General features: G+C 41.1%; 1 protein-coding gene across 2 annotated transcripts in view; it reads right to left on the reverse strand.

The window, feature by feature from the left end:
- The window catches only part of MINDY4 (MINDY lysine 48 deubiquitinase 4), a 116130-nt gene that overhangs the window by 86429 nt on the left and 7619 nt on the right, over positions 1-22082 (reverse strand). For both annotated transcript variants that reach the window (XM_057731908.1, XM_057731909.1), the window contains exons 2-5: positions 14772-14891; positions 11702-11937; positions 7932-8178; positions 3796-4226 (exon numbers count right to left, since the gene is read on the reverse strand). In XM_057731908.1, the coding sequence (XP_057587891.1) occupies positions 3796-4226; positions 7932-8178; positions 11702-11937; positions 14772-14891 (1034 nt within the window). The remainder of the gene's footprint in view (positions 1-3795; positions 4227-7931; positions 8179-11701; positions 11938-14771; positions 14892-22082) is intronic.

The following is a 22082-nucleotide window of genomic DNA, read 5'->3' on the forward strand; positions in this document are numbered from 1 at the left end:
AGAAAAAATACAGAAGAATATCATTGAAACCTAAAGGAAAGAAAGAACTTAATAAAGAAAAAATTCAAAAATGCAAACCATGCCAAACAAGAGATTGATTAATTACGCCAAAACTAAGAATTTCTGTTCAACAAAGGAAATAATGGACAAAGTTATGGGACAGATAACAGAATGATAGAAGATATTTTACAAAGTCTAAAACTAACAAGAGATTAATATCTACCAAAAGAAAATTAAATCCTCTTTGGAGGAAGGTAACTTTAACCAGAGCCTCTGCAATTATTCATATGCAATGTCTGGAATTCAATCAAAATTATCAAAAATGCAAAGAAACAGGACAAAATTATAGAAACCCAAAAGAAAAAAAGACAATATCAATAGACCTATAGGTGCTCCAGATATGGAAGTTATCAGACAGGGACTTTAAAATGACTAGGAATAACATGCTCAAGAGAATAAAAGATGGAGAATCGCACAAAAGACTGATATCTACTTTTTAAAAAGAAACAAATTATAAAACTGAAAAATAACTGAAAGTAATAATTTATTATATGTATTTACTAGCATGGCAAAAGAGAAAAAACATGAACCAGAAGATAGACCAAGAGAAAATATCTAGATTAAAGTACAAAGAGAGAAAAAAATGGAAAATACAGGAAAGAATATTTTCTTTAAACCCTATATAACGCAATGAAAATATCTAGTAATATATGTATAACTGGAGTACCAGGAGAGAAAAGAGAGGATGGGATAAAAGCAATATTTGAAAATATAATAGATAATAATTTTCAAAACTGATGAAAGGTATCAACCCAAAACTGAGGAAGCTCTACATATCCTAAACAGAATCATCAAAGAAAACCATGTCCGGGCACATCATAGTAACACTGTTGAAAATCAAAGAATGAGAAAAAGCAAAAAAAAAAAAAAAAATTAAGAAGCAGTCAGAGTTTTAAAAAAAAGACACATTACCTTCAAAAGAGTAATAGTAAAAATGTCAACTTATTTATCAATAGAGATAATGAAAGACTAATATAAGACAATGGAATTAAATACTTAAAGTGTTGAAAAAAAATTAAGCCACAAATCCAAAATTCTATACCCATTGAAAATATCCTTCAAAAATAAAGGCAAAATAAAGACATTACCAAACAAAAATTGAAAAAAAAAATTATTGTAACATATCTGCTAAAGGAATACTAAAGAAAATTCTTCAAGCAAAAGGAAAATGTAAATCAATAATTATTCCAACTAAAACCAAAAATTATCAGACTGAATTAAAATATACAAATGTACACTGTTTATAAGAGAAAAGCTTTAACTATATACTAGACCATAAAGAAATCTCAACAAATATCAAAGGATTGAAATCATACAAAATATATTATGACTAAAGTGGAAATAAGCTAGAAATCAAAAACAGATAACCAGAAAAATAGCCCAATTGCTTTGAATTAGTCAATAAATGTCTAAATAACCCACAAGTCAAAAGAATAAATCACGATGGGAATTAGAAAATATTTAAACTAAATTATATGATTATATAATTTATTAACTTCTGGGATACAGACAAAGCATGATTTAGAGGGAAATTTGTAGCCTTAAAAGATATTACAAAAGAATAAGGCTGAGGTGGGTAGAAACTGGGAGAAATGGGTGAACTGGTTTTGTTTTGTTCTGTTTTGTCTTGTTTTAGTTTAGCTTAAATAAATTATAATAATTCGTTTTTAAAAGGGGGAAGGATCCTGGTAAACCCTACAGGCTTTTGGTTGGCATCCTTAAATATAAAGCTACAGAATGGATGAAAGTAAAAAGATGGAAAAAAAGACATACCATGAAAATACTAATCAAAGGAAAGCTGGAGTAGCTATATCTAAATAGATGTTAAGACAATAAGCATTACTAGAGACGAAGAGAGATTTCATAATGATAATATCCAACAGGAAACTATAAGAATTTTATATGAATATGCATCAAATAACATAGTCACAGAACATATAAGCAAAGTAGGCCCAGCTTATCTATGGTCACAAAGGGAGTTAATAGACTATATCTGTTCAGCTTTCCTTGTACTACCAGTGCCTAAGTGCCTGGCACATATTAGGTGCACAGTAAATGACTTTAAAAGCCAGTATTACAAACTAGGATGCCTAATGTTTCTTATACCCACTCCTGCAGAAATTCTCCAAGCAAATTACTAGTGCTTAAAACACACACAACACACACAAACAAAAACACAATAACCTAACTAGTACAGGATGGTGCTTACAGGCATGATGGGCTTTGGACTCAGAAATGCCTGGCTTCATATCCAGCTCCTCACTTACCGGCTATGTAACCTTGGGGGTGATAACCTCTATGAGTCTGTATTTCCTCATCTGTAAATTGAGGAATAATAATACCTCCTTGCAGATTTTTTTCAAGTATGAAATAGAATAACATATGAAAAGTGCCTAGTATAGTGTCAGGCACTAAATAAACTCTCAATTAATGGTAGCAATTAATATTAATAGTTATATATAAGAAATACTGAAAATAATCGTGGAATAGCAGTCAAGAAGCTGCCTAAAAATCAGAATCAGAAATGCCAAAAGAGGAGGAGGAGGAAGAAGAAAAGGAAGAGGCAGGAGAAGAAGAACAAGAAGAAGGAGGAGGAAGAAAAGGAAGAGGAGGAGGAAGTGGCTGAGATTCAAATGATTTAAGATAAAATAGAAATAAATAATAAAATAAAACAGAAAATAATAGCAAATTAAACTCATAGAAAGCAAAATGAAAGAAAGAATAAAAGTAAGAGTAGAAATCAATTAATTAGAAAACAAAACCACAAAGTCAAAAGTTAGCTCTTTGAAAAAAGCATATACTTCATAAACCTCTAGTAAAACTAGTAAGAAATAGAACACAAATTACCAGTATCAGGAATGGAAACACAGATACCCCTGTAGATCTCACAGACTTTCAAGTGACAATAAGAGGATATTATAATTACACAATTTTATATCAATAAAGTTAAAATATAAATTAAGTGGTTAAATTCCTTGGAAAAAATGCAACTTGCCAAAACTGACACAAGAAGAAATAGAAAATTTTAATTTTAAAAAAAACTGTAATTGAATCCACAATTTAAAACCTTTTAACTCAATGCTCAGAAGGCTTCTCCAGAAAATTCTCCCAAATATTTAAGGAAGAAATAACACCAATCTTACACGAACTCTTCAAGAACATAAAAAAAGAAAAAAAAAAAAACAAAAAAAAGGGACCACTTCTAGCATATCCTAGATACCAAAATTTGACAAGGCTGTTGTTGCAGGGAAGGAAATTTGCCAGCCAGTCTCCCTTATGAATTTATATATAAAAACCCTACACAAAATATTAATAAATCAAATCAAACAATATATAAAAAGATAATATAGCCAAGGGTAGTTCATTCCAGAAATGCAAGGTTAGTTTAACATTCAAAACTCAATCAGTGTTAGAATCATCAAGGTCTACTGTGAAAGAATAAAAGAGAAGGACTTAGGGTTCAAGGCCCCAAAGGAGCCTTGTGGGAACTGATTCGCCTCCATACCTCTGGTCTAGACACATCTCTTGTACCATACCAGCCTGACCATCGAGAAGTAAGAAGGGCCAAAGAAACACCCCCAAAAGCCTCCTGGTGTGTGCATTCTGGGCTGCTTTCACCCTGGTGAGGTGACCATCATCACCTCCCTCACTTCACAGCCTCGCTCTGAGAGCCCAAGGAGCCACTCGGGACTGGATGGCTCTCCGAAAACCGTCACCTGGGCACAGCGCACTCACCTGAGGGGCAGGGGCTGGCTCCCCTGCCTTTTGAACGCTCTTTCCAGCCTCTCCTGGGTCGTCGGGGCATTCCCACGGGACAAGGAGAACGTTGAGGCAGTCCTGTCGGCCTCTGGGCCACTGCCCACAGCTGGGCTTTCCTCCGAAAGATCTCTCCTCCGGCTGCTCCCCCTCTGGGCCAGCCCTTTGCCTGGCAGGTGAGGAGGGCTGCTGGGTGAGGTTCTCCGCTTTTCCAAGATCAGCTCGCTGAGCAGGCCCAGGGGGCTCCTGAGGGTGGAGGTGGTGCTGGAAGCCGGGCCCTCCTGCGGGCTGCGACAGCCTAGGGTGTGAGCGGAGAGCTCGGGCACTTGTGGGTTCCTCCCTTCCTCGTGGGCTTGGGTCGCGCTGCTCGAGGCCGGGGACTGTCGCAGTGAGCGTTTGCGGAGGGAATCCTGAAAGGGGCGAGGACAAAAGCAGCAGGTGAGGATCCCTTTGGAGGGAGGTGAGAAAATAATCCAGTTCAAGCATTTACCCATGATCCTCCCTCCCCCAGGAATGTCTTTCCCATCCTCACTTCCTTCTCTTAAAACCCTACCTACCCTTTAAGACACGTAGAGGCTACCACTTCTGTAATGCTTTCGCAGCACCCCACCAGCATAAACCCCAGGAGCATTGCCTCGGCCCCACTCCCACACCCCTTACAGAGAGCTCCAGGGTCAGACCTGTGCTCTAATTCCTAGGACACCACCTGCCAGCCACGTCCCCTGTGGCCAGTCATTGAACTTCTTTGTCCCTCACTTCCCCTACCTGTAATATAACCTGCCCACGATCCGCTATCTATAATTTCTAAAACCCAAAAACCTCTAAAAAATGAACATTTCTTTACGAATCCCATGGCAAATTCTTTTTAATTGTTATGAGGTTGTGGTCCCTTTTGGGGGGGGCAGGGGGGAGCTGTGTGGCTTGTGGGATCTTAGTTCCCAGACCAGGGATCAAACCCGGGCCCTTGGCAGTGAAAGCATGGAGTCCTAACCAGGAAATTCCATTGCAGTCTTTTCTTAAGTGTGAATGCTCATATGTATTGTTGCAGAAATGTTTTGTTTATGGGGTGCTACTCCAAACCCTACTGCAGGTGTTCTGTGGTATGTGGTTTACACATTGCATTTCCTTTCTGAAGTTTAAAAACAAAATCTAAATCCCAAAAGGTTTTGGATAAGGGATTGGGGACTTGCAGTACTGATCTCCCACAAGACCATGGTGAGGACTAAAGGAGAGACCTAGACCCGTGTAAGGCACCAGCACAGAGCCAAACCCCTCACAGCAGCCAGCTAATTAGCTACCACTATGCATCTTTGCCCCTGTCCACACTTACTTATGGCCTTAACCCTTCCTGCCAGTAGACCAGGTGGTGGAGGCCATTCTTCCTTCAGTTCTGGTGTTCCCAGAGCTCCCAGTTCAGTGACCTACACCTAGTAAGCAATCACTATTTGCTTACTTTTTGAAATGAAGAAATTTCAGAGGAGTCAACAGAAATGTCCTCTCTCACTATGAATCATTAACCAATGAAATGGGAACTCACGTGTTTACCAATCTGAGGTGGAGAAGTAGGGGGAGAGAATAAAAATTCACCTGCTGGGTTTTCCTGGGTTTAAAATTCCGGACCTCTCAGCATTTCCAGAAATAATTCTGAGCCAAGTGGTAAAGCCTGTGCCTGAAAAAGAACAGCTAATTCTGCCGAGTTCCCGCCCGGTGGAAATTACTAGGCACTAAACCTCCTCCGAGAGCCACCCAGGGCATCCCCTGCCACAGACCAAGGAAAACACTAGTCATCATTCCCAAGGGGACCCAAACTTCTGGCCAAGGGCAGCGAACCCAGCCTCTTACTCATCCTCCAAAAGTGCAGCGCTGATCTAGCAGTAAAAAATGATGCAATACCTAGCAAACCTTGCTCTTTTCTCTTGAGCAACCAAATAAGTATGGCCAAGGTACTAGAAGGCCCACAGAACACCTTCCAGAAAACCTGGAGAAATTATACTTCAATGACCTTCACAGGATTCAGATATCCCAGGGGAAAAGAACACCTCTGAGAACGTTCACTTCTTCTTTGGGGAGAAGTTTGCGGCAATCTCTCAGCAGTAAAGCAGGTCCAAGCCACCTCCCTTACACCTTGGTTATGAAGGGGTCTAAACTGCACAGACCTGATGATTAGAAAGTCATGGCAGAACAGGACCCTAGTGTTTATCTGGTCCACTAGTTTCCAAAGTGCAGTCCACTGACCTTAGGGGTCTGTCCCCAAACCGTTTCAGGGAGCTCAAAACTATTTTCATAATAATAATATGACATGATTTGCCTTTTTCACTGTGTCGACATTTGCACTGATGGTACAAAGCACTGGTGGGAAAAACTGCTGGCTGGCTCTTAGCACGAATCGAGGCAGCGGCACCAAACTTGACCAGTGCTCGAGGTATTCAATGCCACTTGCAATAAAAGTAGATAAGTAAAATGCTAATTTCACTTAAGAATGTCCATGCTGAAGCATGAAGCATATTAGCTGTGTTCAATCTTAACCCTATGTTCTACATCTTTTTAATAGCCTGTGTAACAAAATGGGAGGCATATATGAACATTCTGCGGGATGCAGAGGATAAAGGCTGTCACCAGGAAAAGCATTTATGCAGCCACCTGAGGCTGTGAGCTGAACTTGCTATTTTTTTCACAGAACAGCTGACAGATGAACCATGGTGATTCAGGCTTGAGTATTTAGCAGGCGTTTTCTTGAAAATAAATTGAGCCTGTCACCGCAAGGAAAACAAATGATACACTGTTGCCAGTGATCAAATACAAGTTGTCAGGTAAACATTAGAATCTGGGGAAACTTGTGTTTGCCATTGTGAACTGGAGGGCTTCTCAAAAACTTTCTGATAAGCTGAGTGGTGACATCAACAAATGTAATTTTTTTATTTTTTATTTTATTATTATTTTTTTATTTTTGTATAATGAAATGTCTCAACGTTCAGAAGACCTCTATAACTTAGTAAACCAATAATTTCCACATGACCAATGCATCATGTTACTAAACCATGCAATGGTAAAAGATTCATTCAAAGTACAAGACAAACCAATGGAAACTGATAAAAGTACAAAAAGTTCACTGGGATGGTTTCAGATTCCACATTAAGAAACTACAACTTGTCTAGCTTTGGTGTAATATTAAAGAATACCCCTAGTTTCCTGAGAAGACTATTAAAATGCTTTTTCCCTTTTCCAACTGCATGACCATCTCTGAGCTGTGAAATTCCAGATCTCAAATGGATCTTAGACACCTGGTCTAAAGAACGAGACCATGGCCAAGAGGAATAAAGACCTTGCCCGAAGATGTAGGCAGAGGCAGGGAGGGGGCCCACTGCTTGCTGCCCTAATTCCAAATAAACTGGGAGAACAGTGCTGGCATTTGCAGCCATACCCACCATAAACATGCAGCATGTGAGAGTGGAGGTGACCAGGTGGACACAGATGACCTACATTTGATGGACACAGACTCCCCGATTTGACTGGTACTACACTTTGAGTTTGGCGTTTGACTTTCCTTTGTTTTTCCTTGGTTTCTCTTTTGTTTTACAAACTCCTTTTACATTCATTCTCTCATTTGGTATAAGCTCCCACCTGATGGGACCCTACCACAGCCCCTCCTTAAGGGAGACTGTAAAACATTGGTGTTAAATTTTTAGAATTTTTTTAAAGCAAAGCAAAACTACAAGGATTGGGATTTCTTTTTTCCTTTTAACTATCATGTTTTAAAAAATAAAAAATATGTTCTCTAGACTGGGATGGGTCCCCCCACTCCTGAAGGGCAAAGATAAAGCTGGGTAGATGTGTTCTCACTCAGCAAAGGAATATAAAACCATGGCAACTACCTGGTTGACAAGATGGATAAACCAAGGGCAGGGAAGGTGATGAGGCCTGCCCATGGTCCCACAGGGAGCTGACAGTAGAGCCAGGGAGAAAAAGGAGGCTGGTGTTCTTGCCATCCTACCACACAGATCCTCCCTTCTTGAGCTGTCTTGTGGGGTACCCCCAAATAAACCCTGGCAGCCCCTTAAGCACTGCCGGCTCCTCACTTTCCATGCTCATAACAACAGTAAGAGCACCAAGCCCACCTGTGGGGAGCTGGCGATGGGCCCGGCCATCATGCCTCGGACAATCAGGCTAGACTTTGGCCTGATCTTCTCTCCCATCCTCTTCGTGTCCAAGGAAGGCTCTGACGACTGAAGCTTGTCCATCTTCTCCCAGGCAGGAGCCACAGGAGGGCTTTCACTTGGGACAGTCTGTGTGGGCTTACTTTTGTGTGAGGGCTTTTTGGATGATACAAAATTACCAAGTACATCCCCATCAGGATTGTCATGTCTGCGAAAAAGGGGTATTTCCATTAAAACAAATTCCCCAAAAGGAATCACTAGCAATAATGATAAATTCCACATTCCACTGATGTCCATAGCAAGCCCATTCACAAATTTGTGGTGATTTCTAACCAGACAGTGGTTTATCATTAAAGGTAAGGAGAAGAAAATACTTTTGTATCAGGGCAAGTCTGGCCTACAAAATGAGACCAGAAGCAAGAAACAAAATCAGAGTGGATGACTGATGATAGGACCCCTTGAATCCCCAACATAAAGAGAATCCTTATTTCTTCCAGACCACAGTGATTAAGGAAAACTATAGCCCTTCCGTATAATAGCTCCCCTCCCCTTATAGTATATACAGGGCTCAGTACTATCCACGGTTCCAGGCATCCACTGGGGGACCTGGAGTGTATCCCTCATGGATAAGGGGGGACGACGGTATAGTCATGAAAGCAGTGGAGCTCAGTGAGTGCACGGAGGGTGGTGGATAGAAATCTTTGACAAACTTGGCACTCCCAGTCAAGGTTCAGTAGGGTTAGGCATGTGAACAGCTTCTTTTCTTGTGTTGCTTGACATTGAGAGAGAGAAAGAATAAGAAAGAAAGAGGGTGTGTGTGTATGTGTGTGTGTGTGTGTAAGACAGCAAGAGAGAACAAAAGAGGGTGAGAGACTGAGAACAAGCAAGGAGTGAGGAAGGACAAGAATGAAAGAGAGACAGAGCAAGGGACGCAGGTAGAGAGGAATCCCGCCTGTGGTCACTGACAGCCCAGCGCTCCTCTGACACAGGCTGGGCTATGCTCTGCTACTGGCTCCTGGCATAAAGGGGCATCGACATCTACTCTGTGCCAAGATGCTTACCAAGCACTGGGTCACACATGACAGAAGTGGTCATGTGTGCTATGATTGGAGCACGCCAACCAGAGGAAGGGTCTGGAACCAACCCGGGGAAATCTAGAAGGGCTTCCAGAGAAGGCAGCACCTGGTCTGAAAGAATGAGTAGGCAGGAAGTAAGCAGGAGAAGTCCCCAGGCACTAGCACAGAGTTCTGTAAAAGCAGGTCATGCTCAGGTAAGCTGGAGGGGTGGGAGGGTGTTGGAGGGGAGGTTGATGGTGGAAAAGGCTTTGCAAGTTCTCCTAAGGAGTTTGGACTTTATCCTAAAAGCTACAGGGGGCGTCTGAAGGCCTTCCTTTCAGCAGACAAGAGCGTGGCCAGACTTGTTTTATGAAAATCTCACTCTCTCTTAGGTCAAGGGTGGATCTGAGGAGAAGACAGATGACCAGGGCCTGGAGATGAGAGAAGAGACCCCGGGAGTTAGCCAGGGAAAGAGGCGAGGGTGTGAATGGAGGCCGCTGTTGTCGGGGCAGAGAAAGGGAGGAAGAGTCTAGCATCATTAAGGACACAAAGATGCAAAAATGATAGACAAGCAGAAGTCAAGGATAACACCCAAGTTTACGGCTCCGGCAACTGGGTGGAACTCAGAAGCTTCAAACTCTGCATTGCTGGCTTTTTATCGTTTCAGAAATATTTCATTTCCCAGCCAGGCAGCAAGTACCTTTGAAGGAAGAATCATCTTTTTCATTCTACTCTCATCTCCTTTCACATCTTAAGCCTTGAGGTAATTTTTTAGTGGCCCCCATCTTTTAGCAGCTTGACACCCAGACCATAAGCTTTAGCTGCCCTCAGGAAAGGAGATGTTTTTCAACAGAGCTGGAAGAAAACACCCTTTCCCAGGAAATTAGACCCACTATTGGTGACTACGTGCATAACTGCTCTCCAGTGGTGATCATTTTGTAATGTATAGAAATATCAAATCACTATGTTGTGTAAGAGGAATTAACATAGTGTTGTAGGTCAATTATACTTCAAAAACAAACAAATAAACAAAATAGAAAGAGAGCTCAGATTTTTTATTGCAAGAAGGAGGGGGAATTGGATGAAGGCGGTCAAAGATGCAAACTTCCAGTTATAAGATAAAGAAGTTACTAGGAATTTAACGTCCAACATGTTAAGTATAACAAACACTGTTGTGTGGTATATGTAAAAGTTGTTAAGAGACTAAATCCTAAGAGTTCTCATCACAAGGGAAAATATTTTTTTCTTTTTCTTTTCTTCTGTATCTATATGAGATGACAGATGTTCACTAAACTTATTGTGATCATTTCATGACGTATATAAGTCAGATCTTTATGTTCTACAATTTAAACTTATACGGTGCTATATGTCAATTATATCTCAATGAAACTGGAATAAAAAAAATGTTTTCCAAATAACAGAGGTACAATGAAGAATGCCAGTTCATTTTCTTCCTGAGTTCCAAAAGGTCTTATTTTTCAGATTTTTTCCATCTCTCCAGTGTTTTGTGGCCTTTTAGAATTCTATACCCTTGTTTTTAAGAAAATGCAACCAAAGGAAGCCCCTGAACCTTATGAAGCATGGAATTTAAATTAAACGTTTTGAGTCATTAGTATACGCTGTCAAAAAGTGGTCCACTCTCATGGCCTCTAGAGAAAAATAACAGTGCTCCATGACAGGGATTCTAAAAACACAGCGTGTGGGAGGCTGAGTGATGGCTTCCTGAGGATGTTCACACCCTAATCCCTGGAAACTGTGAATATGTTACCTTACATGGCAAAAGAAAGGGACTTTGCAGACATGATTATGTTAAGAATCCTGAGATGGGCACATTATCCTAGATTGACTGGGTAGGCCCAATGCGATCACAGGGGTCCTTATTAGAGGGAGACAGGAGGATGAGAGTCAGTAGTAGGAGATGTGACACAGAAGCAGGGGTTGTAGTGATGTTTTGAAGATGGAGGAAGCAGCCAAAAGCCAAGGAATGCAGGCAGCATCTAGAACAAGAAAAAGGAAAGGAAACAGATTCTCCCCTCAAAACCTCTAGAAAGAACCAGCCCTACTGACACCTTGCCATTAGCCCAGTGAGACCCATTTTGGACTCCTGACCTCAGAACGGTAAGATAAATATATTGGTGTTGCTTTAGGACACCATGATGGTTAAACTTTGAATGTTAACTTGGCTAGGCTATGGTGCCCAGTTGTTTGGTCAAACACTAGTCTAGATGTTGCTGTGAAGATATTTTTTAGATGTGATTAATACCTATAATCAGTTGACTTTAAGTAAAGGACATCACCCTAGGTAATATGGGTGGGCCTCGTTCAATCAGTTGAAGACCTTAAGAGCAAACACAAAGGTTTCCCAAAGAAGTAGTTCTGCCTCAAGACTGTAAAACAGAAATCCTGCCTGAACTTCCAGCACATCACATCAGTCTGCTCTATAGATTTCAGACTTGCCAGCCCCTGCAACCACATGCACCAATTCCTTAGAATAAATCTCTTCATTTAAACAAAATATTTATGCACATATATATTCATACATACACACATTTATACATCCTATTGGTTCCTGTTGGTTTTGTTTCTCTGGAGAACCATATGACAGCCACTGAGTTTACAGTAATTTGTTACAGCAGAAATAAGAAACTAATCCACTGCATAAATGAGACGAGGTACCTGGCTTTGCTTGTTTCTGACAATGATGTTCTCCAATTCGCATCTTCATCTGCAAGGTCATATATGTTTACCAGCGTGGTCTCTGAGCATCTCAATGGTAATTTTTTACTTTTCTTTGGTATTAAGAGTGCAGGGATTGGTGTTTCTTGAGTAAAATTGTCACCAGTATTTCCAAAGTGATCCAAAAAGTATCTGGTGATGAGTTCAAGGTTTGTTTTTAGCGGATTTTCCTTTGCCTATCATCAGAAGAAAAAAAATCATTAATTTTATGTACAGCTTCAGGGGAAAGGTGGGAAAGACAGCCATTGCAATTCTTGGACATAGTTTATCAACTTCTTACTCATCCATACATTCTTTCAGCAAATATACACTGACTGCCTATTATATGTCAGGTACTATGTTAGGTAGCAACACAGGGGAAGTCAAAACCAGTACCCTAAAAGAACTAGCATCCAACACATGAGTCAGGAGATTCAATGAACAATTGTAATAAAATGTGATACAAAGAGAGCAATACCCAAGCAAAGCTCCTCTTGGTTTTTTCTCCTGGGAATAGCTTTTTAAAATATATATCATTTCATTCAAAAAACTAAGTCTTTCTGATCACCAGCTCTACAAGTGTAGAAACATTTGGGACCTGAATGATTTCTTAGTTTGTGTACTCTATATCTAACACCGGACACAAGGAATTACAGAGACAAGGCAGCAGAAGGTTAGTACAAGAGCACAAAGAGACAGTCAGGATTGACTCAGTTTACACCCCAATCTTTAAAAAAAGATAAAATGAAACTCTTTAGTAGTAGGTTTTGGAAATAAGCAGTATCAGTATTTCCTTACCCTGACAGCACTAAATAGTACCTTTGGAAGTTTTTTTAAAAGACAGATTCTCAGGCCCCGCTGAGTCTTAGTAAGTCAGAGAATCGCCAAAATTAGAGCCCTGCTTTCTTTTAGAAATTCTCCTAAGTAATTTGTACAGACACAATTATCCAAGCAGCAATCCACAGGCTGGCTTCAGGGGCTAGTCCATGTGTCAGTCTACCCCCGACTAGCCTGGTAACACCCAGACCCTTCTGAACTGCAGCCAGGAATGGGGATTGCAGTAAATTTGCAGTCAGAGTGGTAAAGTGCCTGATAAAAAGCTTGGCATAGAGGGAACCTTTGGGTGTATCCAGTCTTTCCCCCTTTCTATTTCCCTGATCTATTTCCCAGCAGAACTCTGGGACCAAGACCCACAGAATTATTATGACCAAACTCAACAAAATTATCAGGCAGTCAAGATCAGGAGACAATTTTATACTTTTAGAATGGGATCCGAAAAAACTATTTTGTCTAAGTCTAAATGAAACACAAAAAAGAGATTTGGGGCGGGGGTAACGTTATATAATTTATTTCAGTCTTGTTTTCCTTTCAATACAAGAGATTTAGGGCCCTGAATACCTGAAATATACTTTGTGGCTTTTCATATCACTTTGCTCATAATAGATATAGCCTTTATATGAACCCAGATACCATTTTTCAAAACCTGAATTTTACATAGGCATTTTATCTGCTGCATACCTAATAGGGAAAAACAAATGACTGGAATTAACATTAAATTGCAGGGCTTTCCCAGGATCACTCTAGCTTTGTGCTGAGTGAACATCAAAATTATAATGCCATAGATAGATTAATGAGTATATTTTCCTATAAAATATAAGCTGCAATTCATTATATAACAGCTAACTACTGTATAAATCAAATAATCAGGGCACTTATCAAGATGTAACGAAAATACCATAAGCATCCTAAGATAATAGAGACTATATTACAGTGAAGAAATAAAAATAACTTGAATGGCAAAGATGCTTCTGGGAAATTAGGTAAAGTTACATTTATATAAAAATCCCACTGTGCCACAATAGTTAATTGAATTTTCTGCTTAACTGTCTCATTCTTTGTGGAAAATCTTTCTAAAATGTGCAGTCCACTCTCCTGCCGTAAAAGACAGTTAGTGGAGGATTGCTGAGAATCTGCAACAGTCCTGGGGCAACAGTCTCCCGTGTACAGGACTTCTGTCTACAGGAGATAGAGGGGCCCGAGTGTCACCACAGGACCCAGAGGATGAAGGCCTTTACTGGGCCTCTGACAGCCAGCCTCTGACTGGCTGCCACTTGTGATAAATGCCCACGGACATGATCACAAGGTTCTTTCCGACTCGGACAGTATGCCCTCCCACAAGGCAACATCTGCCAGAGAGCCCATTCTTGAATCAAATATTAGATTCTCTCTTCCTAACAGAAAGAGCAACTAGTTGAGAAAGGTAGCTTCATTCCTTCACTCATATATATTCATTCACTGCTCACTCATTCATTCATCCATAAACACACACTCTTTACTATGTCACCAGGCAGCATCCAAGGTGGGGGGGGAGGGGGCAGGTCCTAATTAAACCACCACACAAATATTCTATTATATGCGTAATAAGTACAATACAACAAAGGAAAACTACGGGGAACCCTGACGGCTTGTAACAGAAGGTGGGGGGATCGAGGCTGGGGGATCAGGGAAGCACCCCCACCACCACCTAAGGAGGTGCGTGTTCCATTTGCCCCATTTGCTATCTCAACTCCAACGTACTCGGGTTAGCTGAACCGAAGCCCCGCATCCGCCTGAATTAAATGCCACAGTGGCCTTAGGCAAAAGGTGTTACTCAGAACTGAAGGAAAAACCATATGCAGGGAGAGAATGGAAAATTTCAGCATAACTGAATGCTATATTTTTAAGTATAGTCTTACTAAAAATAGCCTCATGGGGGAGGAGAGAGCACAGGGAATAATTGTTACAGGCTCGGGTTCAAAATGAGCCCCACAGCTGCACACGCGCAATATGCCAGTGGGGTGGAGCCGACCGAGGCCGGACACCCCACACACAGTTGGGATTTGTCTGCACTCAGCCGGGTCTGTTTCTCCTTGACCGCACGTATGGCAAGCGTCCGGCAGCTAGTCTCTGATGACCTGGCAGGGCTCGTGAGTGCTTTTGACGATGCCAGATTCCGTTCCAGAACTCCATACCACACTTTAAAAGTATGTACCTTGTTCTCCTTGTAGAGAAATTCAAGATGCAAAACCTTCCGGAGATCGTTTCTGCTGTTTATGCTGAGATCCGAGCGTGGGCGTTCCTGGTCCATGGTCACACACGTCTTCTTTAAGCCCTGAGGGAAGCACTCTGAATCACTATTTACCATTTTCAATCAAAACCTTCCGCGCTCTGACGCAGAGGACAAACAAAGGCTGTTCCCTATGATCATCTTCTCCTGCCGTCCTCACAGGATACTGGGAGGACCAAAAACTGACTTAAGAATTTATTTTTATATCACCTTTACACTTGACATCATCTTCACAATTATTATGCCGAATCTTACAGTCACCCTGTGGGCTGAGCTCAGACTGGAGTTGTCAAGAGTGTTTTATAGAAAAGGAAAGTGAAATCCGGGTGCCAGTCTCGCGCAACGCTGCTCGGGAGCCCTGGGTTTGGCCTAGATTTCGGGCCACAGGATATGAAGCTTTAAAAATAAATAAAAGGGAAAGCATAAGTAAAAGGCCGATATTCATTCCCTTCTTTTTTCAGTTGCGGCGTCAGGGTTGACTTGTCCAACATAACACAGTGGACTCACATAGTGGGAGTTCTGACCATCTCCGGCTGTGAGGCGGGGATGCGGGCACGCAGACCCACAGGACGCACGTGGTAAGCGTCTGCTGTGCCCGAGCGCAGCCGCTTTCCGTCATCCAGCCCTGAACTCCCAGAAGGCCCAGGCATGAGAAGGGCTGTTCCCCCTAAGAGCCTGGCTTCTTCATTTGAAAACAACCATAGCAGCTGCGGCTTGCCCGCCTCCCCAGATGCTGGTGATCACCAAATGGTGAAAGATGAGATGCCTTGCACACAGCTCAGCCTGCACTAAGGGAGCCCCTTGCACTTGATGGATTCAGACCCCAGTGCTAGCCAGGCCACAGCGGCTCCCCTAGGTTTGTGTTCAGAATTTTACAGAGTCTCCCAGAGCTGGGAAAACGAGATAAAATCTGCTACCTGCCATGAGTTGGAGCAAGAAGAATTTGTGAAATGAGATGTATGAACACAGCTTTGAACCAAAGGGAATGGGAAGGAAGTCTTAGAGAAGGGGGAACAGAAAGAAATGGGTGTATATGTTGGGGAAAAGGTAAGGCCATGCCTGGGTCCATTAGGGAGAGTCAGCCGGAAGGAGAGGTGGGACTCAAGAGGTACCCGCATTTCATCTGGGCTTAACCATGGTTTTCCCCCCAGAGTGATGTGAAAGCCTCCATGATGAGGGTCCCTCTCTGCTGGGTAACTCTTGATGTTTGTCAACTGTTCAGATCAGCAAGTCTTGGCACATGTAACAAATTCCCTGGGGTTGTGGGGCACACTGTCATTTGAAAACCACTGGAGCAGTGGTCGAGAATGCCCTCAGAAATCAGCCAGCCCTTGGTCCCATCATTCACTCAACAAACACTTGTGGTGCACGTACTACATGCCAGGCTCTGTTCTAGATTCAGGAGATTAGATGGAATATGACCAAGTCCCACCCTCATGGAACTGACATTCTGTTTAGGAAGCAAACCATAAACAAAGGGGTACAGTATACCAGCTGCTAATATGCTCTATCATGGAAACAAAGACAGAGAGAGGAGACAAAGATGAAGGCTGCTAATTTAGATAGTCAGCTATTTACTGTGCATCATGCATGTATGCATTCCTGGCTTCCAGTTTCCCCATCTGTGAAATGAAAGGAACTAGTCCCCTAGTTCATTTGCTAGAGGCAGAGCAGTGAACAGAGCAAAGTCCTGGCCCTCATAAAGCTCACCTACTATCGGGGAAAAGAGAACAAATACCATACCCTATGGGAAAAAATACAGCAGAATCAGGAAAAAGAAAGACCAAGGAGGGGTGCTGGGAAGGGTTGCTACTTTATAAAAGGTGACCAGGAAAGGCTTCATGATTAAGTGACATTAGAGCCAAGACATGAGAACTAAGGAAGCAGATCATGCAGACACTGGTGGGTAGAGTGTTCAAGGCAAATGACAAGTGCAAAGGCCCTGTGGCAGCTACAAGGAGGCAGTACAGCTAGAGCCATGTAACAGAGGAAAGTGGCACGAAATGAGGTCAGAGAGTTTGCTCAGAGCCTGCTCAGGAAAGGCCTTGTTGGCTTTAGTGAAATGAGGAGGCTATTGGAGGATTTGAAAAAATGAGCATCCTGGACTAACTTATACTTGCAAAGGATCACTTGGCTGCTAGGTTGAGAACAGATTGTACAAGACAAGGAATTAAGCATTAACATTAGGAGGCTACTGAATAATTCACATGAAAAATAGAGGTGGAGATGGTTCAGGATGGTGGAGTAGAAGGACATGCGCTCACTCCCTCTTGCAAGAGCACCAGAATTACAACTAACTGCTGAACAATCATCAACAGAATGACAGTGGAACTCACCAAAAAAGACACCCCACATCCAGAGACAAAGGAGAAGCCGCAGTGAGATGGTAGGAGGGATGCAATCGTGATAAAATAAAATCCCATAATTGCTGGGTGGGTGACACAAACTGGAAAAGAGTTATACCACAGAAATCCACCTACTAAAGTGAGGGTTCTGAGCCCCACATCAGGCTTCCCAACCCGGGGGTCCAGCAACAGAAGGAGGAATCCCCAGAGAATCAGACTTTGAAAGCCAGCAGGATTTGACTGCAGGACCTCCATAGGACTGGGGGAAATAGAGACTTCACTCTTGGAGGGCACACAAAAAATAGTGTGCTCACAAGGACCGAGGGGGAAGGAGCAGTGACCCCATAGGAGACTGAACCAGACCTACCTGCTGCTGTTAGAGGGTTGCCTGCAGAGCTGGGGGGCAGCTGTGGCTCACCGAGGAGACGGGGGCACTGGCGGCGGGGGTTCTGGGAAGTGCTCATTGGCATGAGCCCTGCCAGAGTCCGCCATTAGCCCCACCAAAGAGCCTGTAAGCTCCAGTGCTGGGTAGCCTCAGGCCAAACAACCAACAGGGTGGGAACACAGCCCAATCCATTGGCAGACAAGCAGATTAAAGTTTTACTGAGCTCTGCCCACCAAAGTGGACTAAAGTTTTACTGAACTCCACCCACCCAGTCCTACCTGCCATCAGGCCCTCCCATCAGGAAGCACCCACAAGCCTCTTAGATAGCTTCCTCCACAAGAGGGCAGACAGTAGTATCAAGCAGTATCAGCAGTATTTCATTCTGTGGAACTGAAAACCACAGTCACAGAAAAATAGAGAAAGTGAAAAGGCAGAGGACTTTGTACCAGGTGAAGGGACAAGGTAAAACCCCAGAAAAACAACTAAATGAAGAGGAGATAGGCACTCTTCTGGAAAAAGAATTCAGAATAATGATGGTGAAGATGATCCAGGACTTTGGAAAAAGACTGGATGCAAAGATCGAAAAGATGCAAGAAAAGTTTAAGAAAGACCTAGAAGAATTAAAGAACAAACAAACAGAGATATGCAACACAATAACTGAAATGAAAAATACACTAGAAGGAACCAATAGCAGATTAACTGAGGCAGAAGGGCGAATAAGTGAGCTGGAAGACAGAATGATGAAAATCACTGGTGTGGAAAAGAATAAAGAAAAAAGAATGAAAAGAACTGAAGACAGCCTAAGAGATCTCTGGGACAATGTTAAACACACCAACATTCGCATTATAGGGGTCCCAGCAAGGAGAAGAGAGAGAGAAAGAACCCGAGAAAATATTGGAAGAGATTATAGTTAAAAAATTCCTAACATGGGAAAGGAAATAGCCACCCAAGTTTAGGAAGCACAGAGTCCCAGGCAGGATAAACCCAAGGAGAAACATGCCAAGACATATATAGTAGTCAAAACTGACAAAAATTAAAGACAAAGAAAAATTATTAAAAGCAACAAGGGAAAAACAACAAATAACATACATGGGAACTCCCATAAGGTTAACAGCTGATTTCTCAGCAGAAACTCTACAAGCCAGAAGGGAGTGGCATGATATATTTAAAGTGATGAAAGGGAAGAACCTACAACCAAGAATACTCTACCCAGCAAGGATCTCATTCAGATTCGATGGAGAAATCAAAAGCTTTACAGACAAACAACAGCTAAGAGAATTCAGCACCACCAAACCAGCCCTACAACAAATGCTAAAGGAATGTCTCTAAGTGGGAAACAAAGAGAAGAAAAGGATCTACAAAAACAAAAACAAAAAAAATTAAGAAAGTGGTAATAGCAACATACATATTGATAATTACCTTGAATGTAAATGGACTAAATGCACCAACCAAAAGACACAGACTGGCTGAATGGATACAAAAACAAGACCCATATATATGCTGTCTACAAGAGACCCACTTCAGACCTAGGCACACATACAGACTGAAAGTGAGCAGATGGAAAAAGATATTCCATGCAAATGGAAATCAAAAGAAAGCTGGAGTAGCATACTCACATCAGATAAAATAGGCTTTAAAATAAAAAATGTTACAAGAGACAAGAAAGGACACTACATAATGATCAAGGGATCAATGCGAGAAGAGGAGATAACAATTATAAATATATATGCACCCAAAATAGGAGCACCTCAATACATAAGGCAAATGCTAACAACTATAAAAGAGGAAATCGACAGTAACACAATAATAGTGGGGGACTTTAACACCCTACTTACACCAACAGACAGATCATCCAGACAGAAAATTGATAAGGAAACACGAGCTTTAAATGACACAATGAACCAGCTAGATCTGATAGATATCTATAGGACATTACATCCAAAAACAGCAAATTACACATTCTTCTCTAGTGCACATGGAACATTCTCCAGGATACATCACATTCTGGATCAGAAATCAAGCCTTGGTAAATTTAAGTAAATTGAAATTGTATCAAGCAACTTTTCTGATCACAATGCTATGAGATTAGAAATCAATTACGGGGAAAAAAATGTAAAAAACACAAACACATGGAGGCTAAACAATATGCTACAAAATAACCAAGAGGTCACTGAAGAAATCAAAGAGGAAATCAATAAATACCTAGAGACAAATGACAATGAAAACACAACAACCCAAAACCTATGGGATGCAGCAAAAGCAGTTCTAAGAGGGAAGTTCATAGCAATACAGTCCGACCTCAAGAAAGAAGAAAAATACCAAATAAACAACCTAATCTTACACCTAAAACATTTAGAGAAAGAAGAACAAAAAAACCCCAAAGTGAGCAGAAGGAAAGAAATCATAAAGATCAGAGCAGAAATAAATGAAAAAGAAATGAAGGAAACAATAGCAAAAATCAAAAAAACTAAAAGCTGGTTCTTTGAGAAGATAAACAAAATTGAGAAACCATTAGCCAGACTCATCAGGAAGAAAAGGGAGAAGACACAAATCAACAGAATTAGAAATGAAAAAGGAGAAGTAACAACGGACACCACAGAAATACAAAAGATCATGAGAGACTACTATGATAACCTGGAAGAAATGGATAAATTCTTAGAAAAATACAATCTTCCAAGACTGAACCAGGAAGAAATAGAAAATATGGACAGATCAATCACAAGTATGGAAAATGAGAGTGTGAATAAAAATCTCCCAACAAACAAAAGCCCAGGGCCAGAGGGCTTCACAGGCGAATTCTATCAAACATTTTGAGAAGAGCTAACACCTATCCTTCTCAAACTCTTCCAAATTATAGCAGAAGGAGGAACACTCCCAAACTCATTCTACAAGGCCACCATCATCCTAATACCAAAACCAGGCAAAGAGGTCACACAAAAAAGAAAATTACAGGCCAATAGCACTGATGAATATAGATGCAAAAATCCTCAGCAAAATACTAGCTAACAGAATCCAACAGCACATTAAAAAGATCATACACCATGATCAAGTGGGGTTTATCCCTGGAATGCAAGGATTCTTCAATATATGCAAATCAATCAATGTGATACATCATATCAACAAATTGACAGAAAAAAACCATATGATAATCTCAATAGATGCAGAAAAAGTTTCTGACAAAATTAAACATCCATTTATGATAAAAGCTCTCCAGAAAATGGGCATAGAAGGAAATTACCTCACCATAATAAAAGCCATATATGAGAAACCAAAAGCCAACATCGTTCTAAATGGTGAAAAACTGGAAGAATTCCCTCTAAGAACAGGAACAAGACAAGGGTGCCCACTCTCACCACTATTATTCAACATAGTTTTGGAAGTTTTAGCCACAGCAATCAGAGAAGAAAATGAAATAAAAGGAATCCAGATTGGAAAAGAAGAAGTAAAATTGTCACTCTTTGCAGATGACATCATATTATACATGGAAAACCCTAAAGATTCTACCAGAAAACTGCTAGCACTAATCGATGAATTTAGTAAAGTAGCAGGATACAAAATTAATATGCAGAAATCCCTTACATTCCTATACACTAACAACAAAAAGCAGAATGAGAAATTAAGGAAACTCTTCCATTGACAATTGCAACAAAAAGAATAAAATACCTAGGAATAAATCTGCCTAAGGAGGCAAAAGACCTGTATGCAGAAAACTATAAGACACTGATGAAAGAAATCAAAGGACAATACAAACAGATGGAGACACATACCATGTTCTTGGATTGGAAGAATCAATATTGTGAAAATGACTATCCTACCCAAAGCAATTTACAGATGCAATGCAATCCCGATCAAATTACCAATGGCATTTTTCACAGAACTAGAACAAGAAATCTTACAATTCATATGGAAACGCAAAAGACCCCAAATAGCCAAAGCAATCTTGAAAAGGAAAGAAGGAGTTGGTGGAATTAGGCTTCCTGACTTCAAACTATACTACAAGGCCACAGTGATCAAGACAGTATGGCACTGGCACAAAATCAGAAAGGAAGATCAATGGAACAGAATAGAGAACCCAGAGGTAAACCCAAACACATATGGGCACCTTATCTTTGACAAAGGAGGCAAGACTATACAATGGAAAAAAGACAGCCTCTTCAATAAGTGGTGCTGGGAAAACTGGACAGCTACATGGAAAAGAATGAAATTAGAACACTTCCTAACACCATACACAAAAATAAACTCAAAATGGATTAAAGACCTACATGTAAGGCCAGACACTATAAAATTCCTAGAGGAAAACATAGGCAGAACACTCTATGACATACATCAAAGCAAGAACCTTTTTGACCCACCTCCTAGAATAATGGAAATAAAATCAAGAATAAACAAATGGGACCTAATGAAAAAGAAACCATAAACAAGACAAGAAGACAAACCTCAGAATGGGAGAAAATACTTGCCAACAAAGCAACAGACAAAGGATTAATCTCCAAAATATACAAGCAG

This window comes from Hippopotamus amphibius, chromosome 4 (genome assembly GCF_030028045.1).
Source record: "Hippopotamus amphibius kiboko isolate mHipAmp2 chromosome 4, mHipAmp2.hap2, whole genome shotgun sequence".
Taxonomy (NCBI): Eukaryota; Metazoa; Chordata; class Mammalia; order Artiodactyla; family Hippopotamidae; genus Hippopotamus; species Hippopotamus amphibius.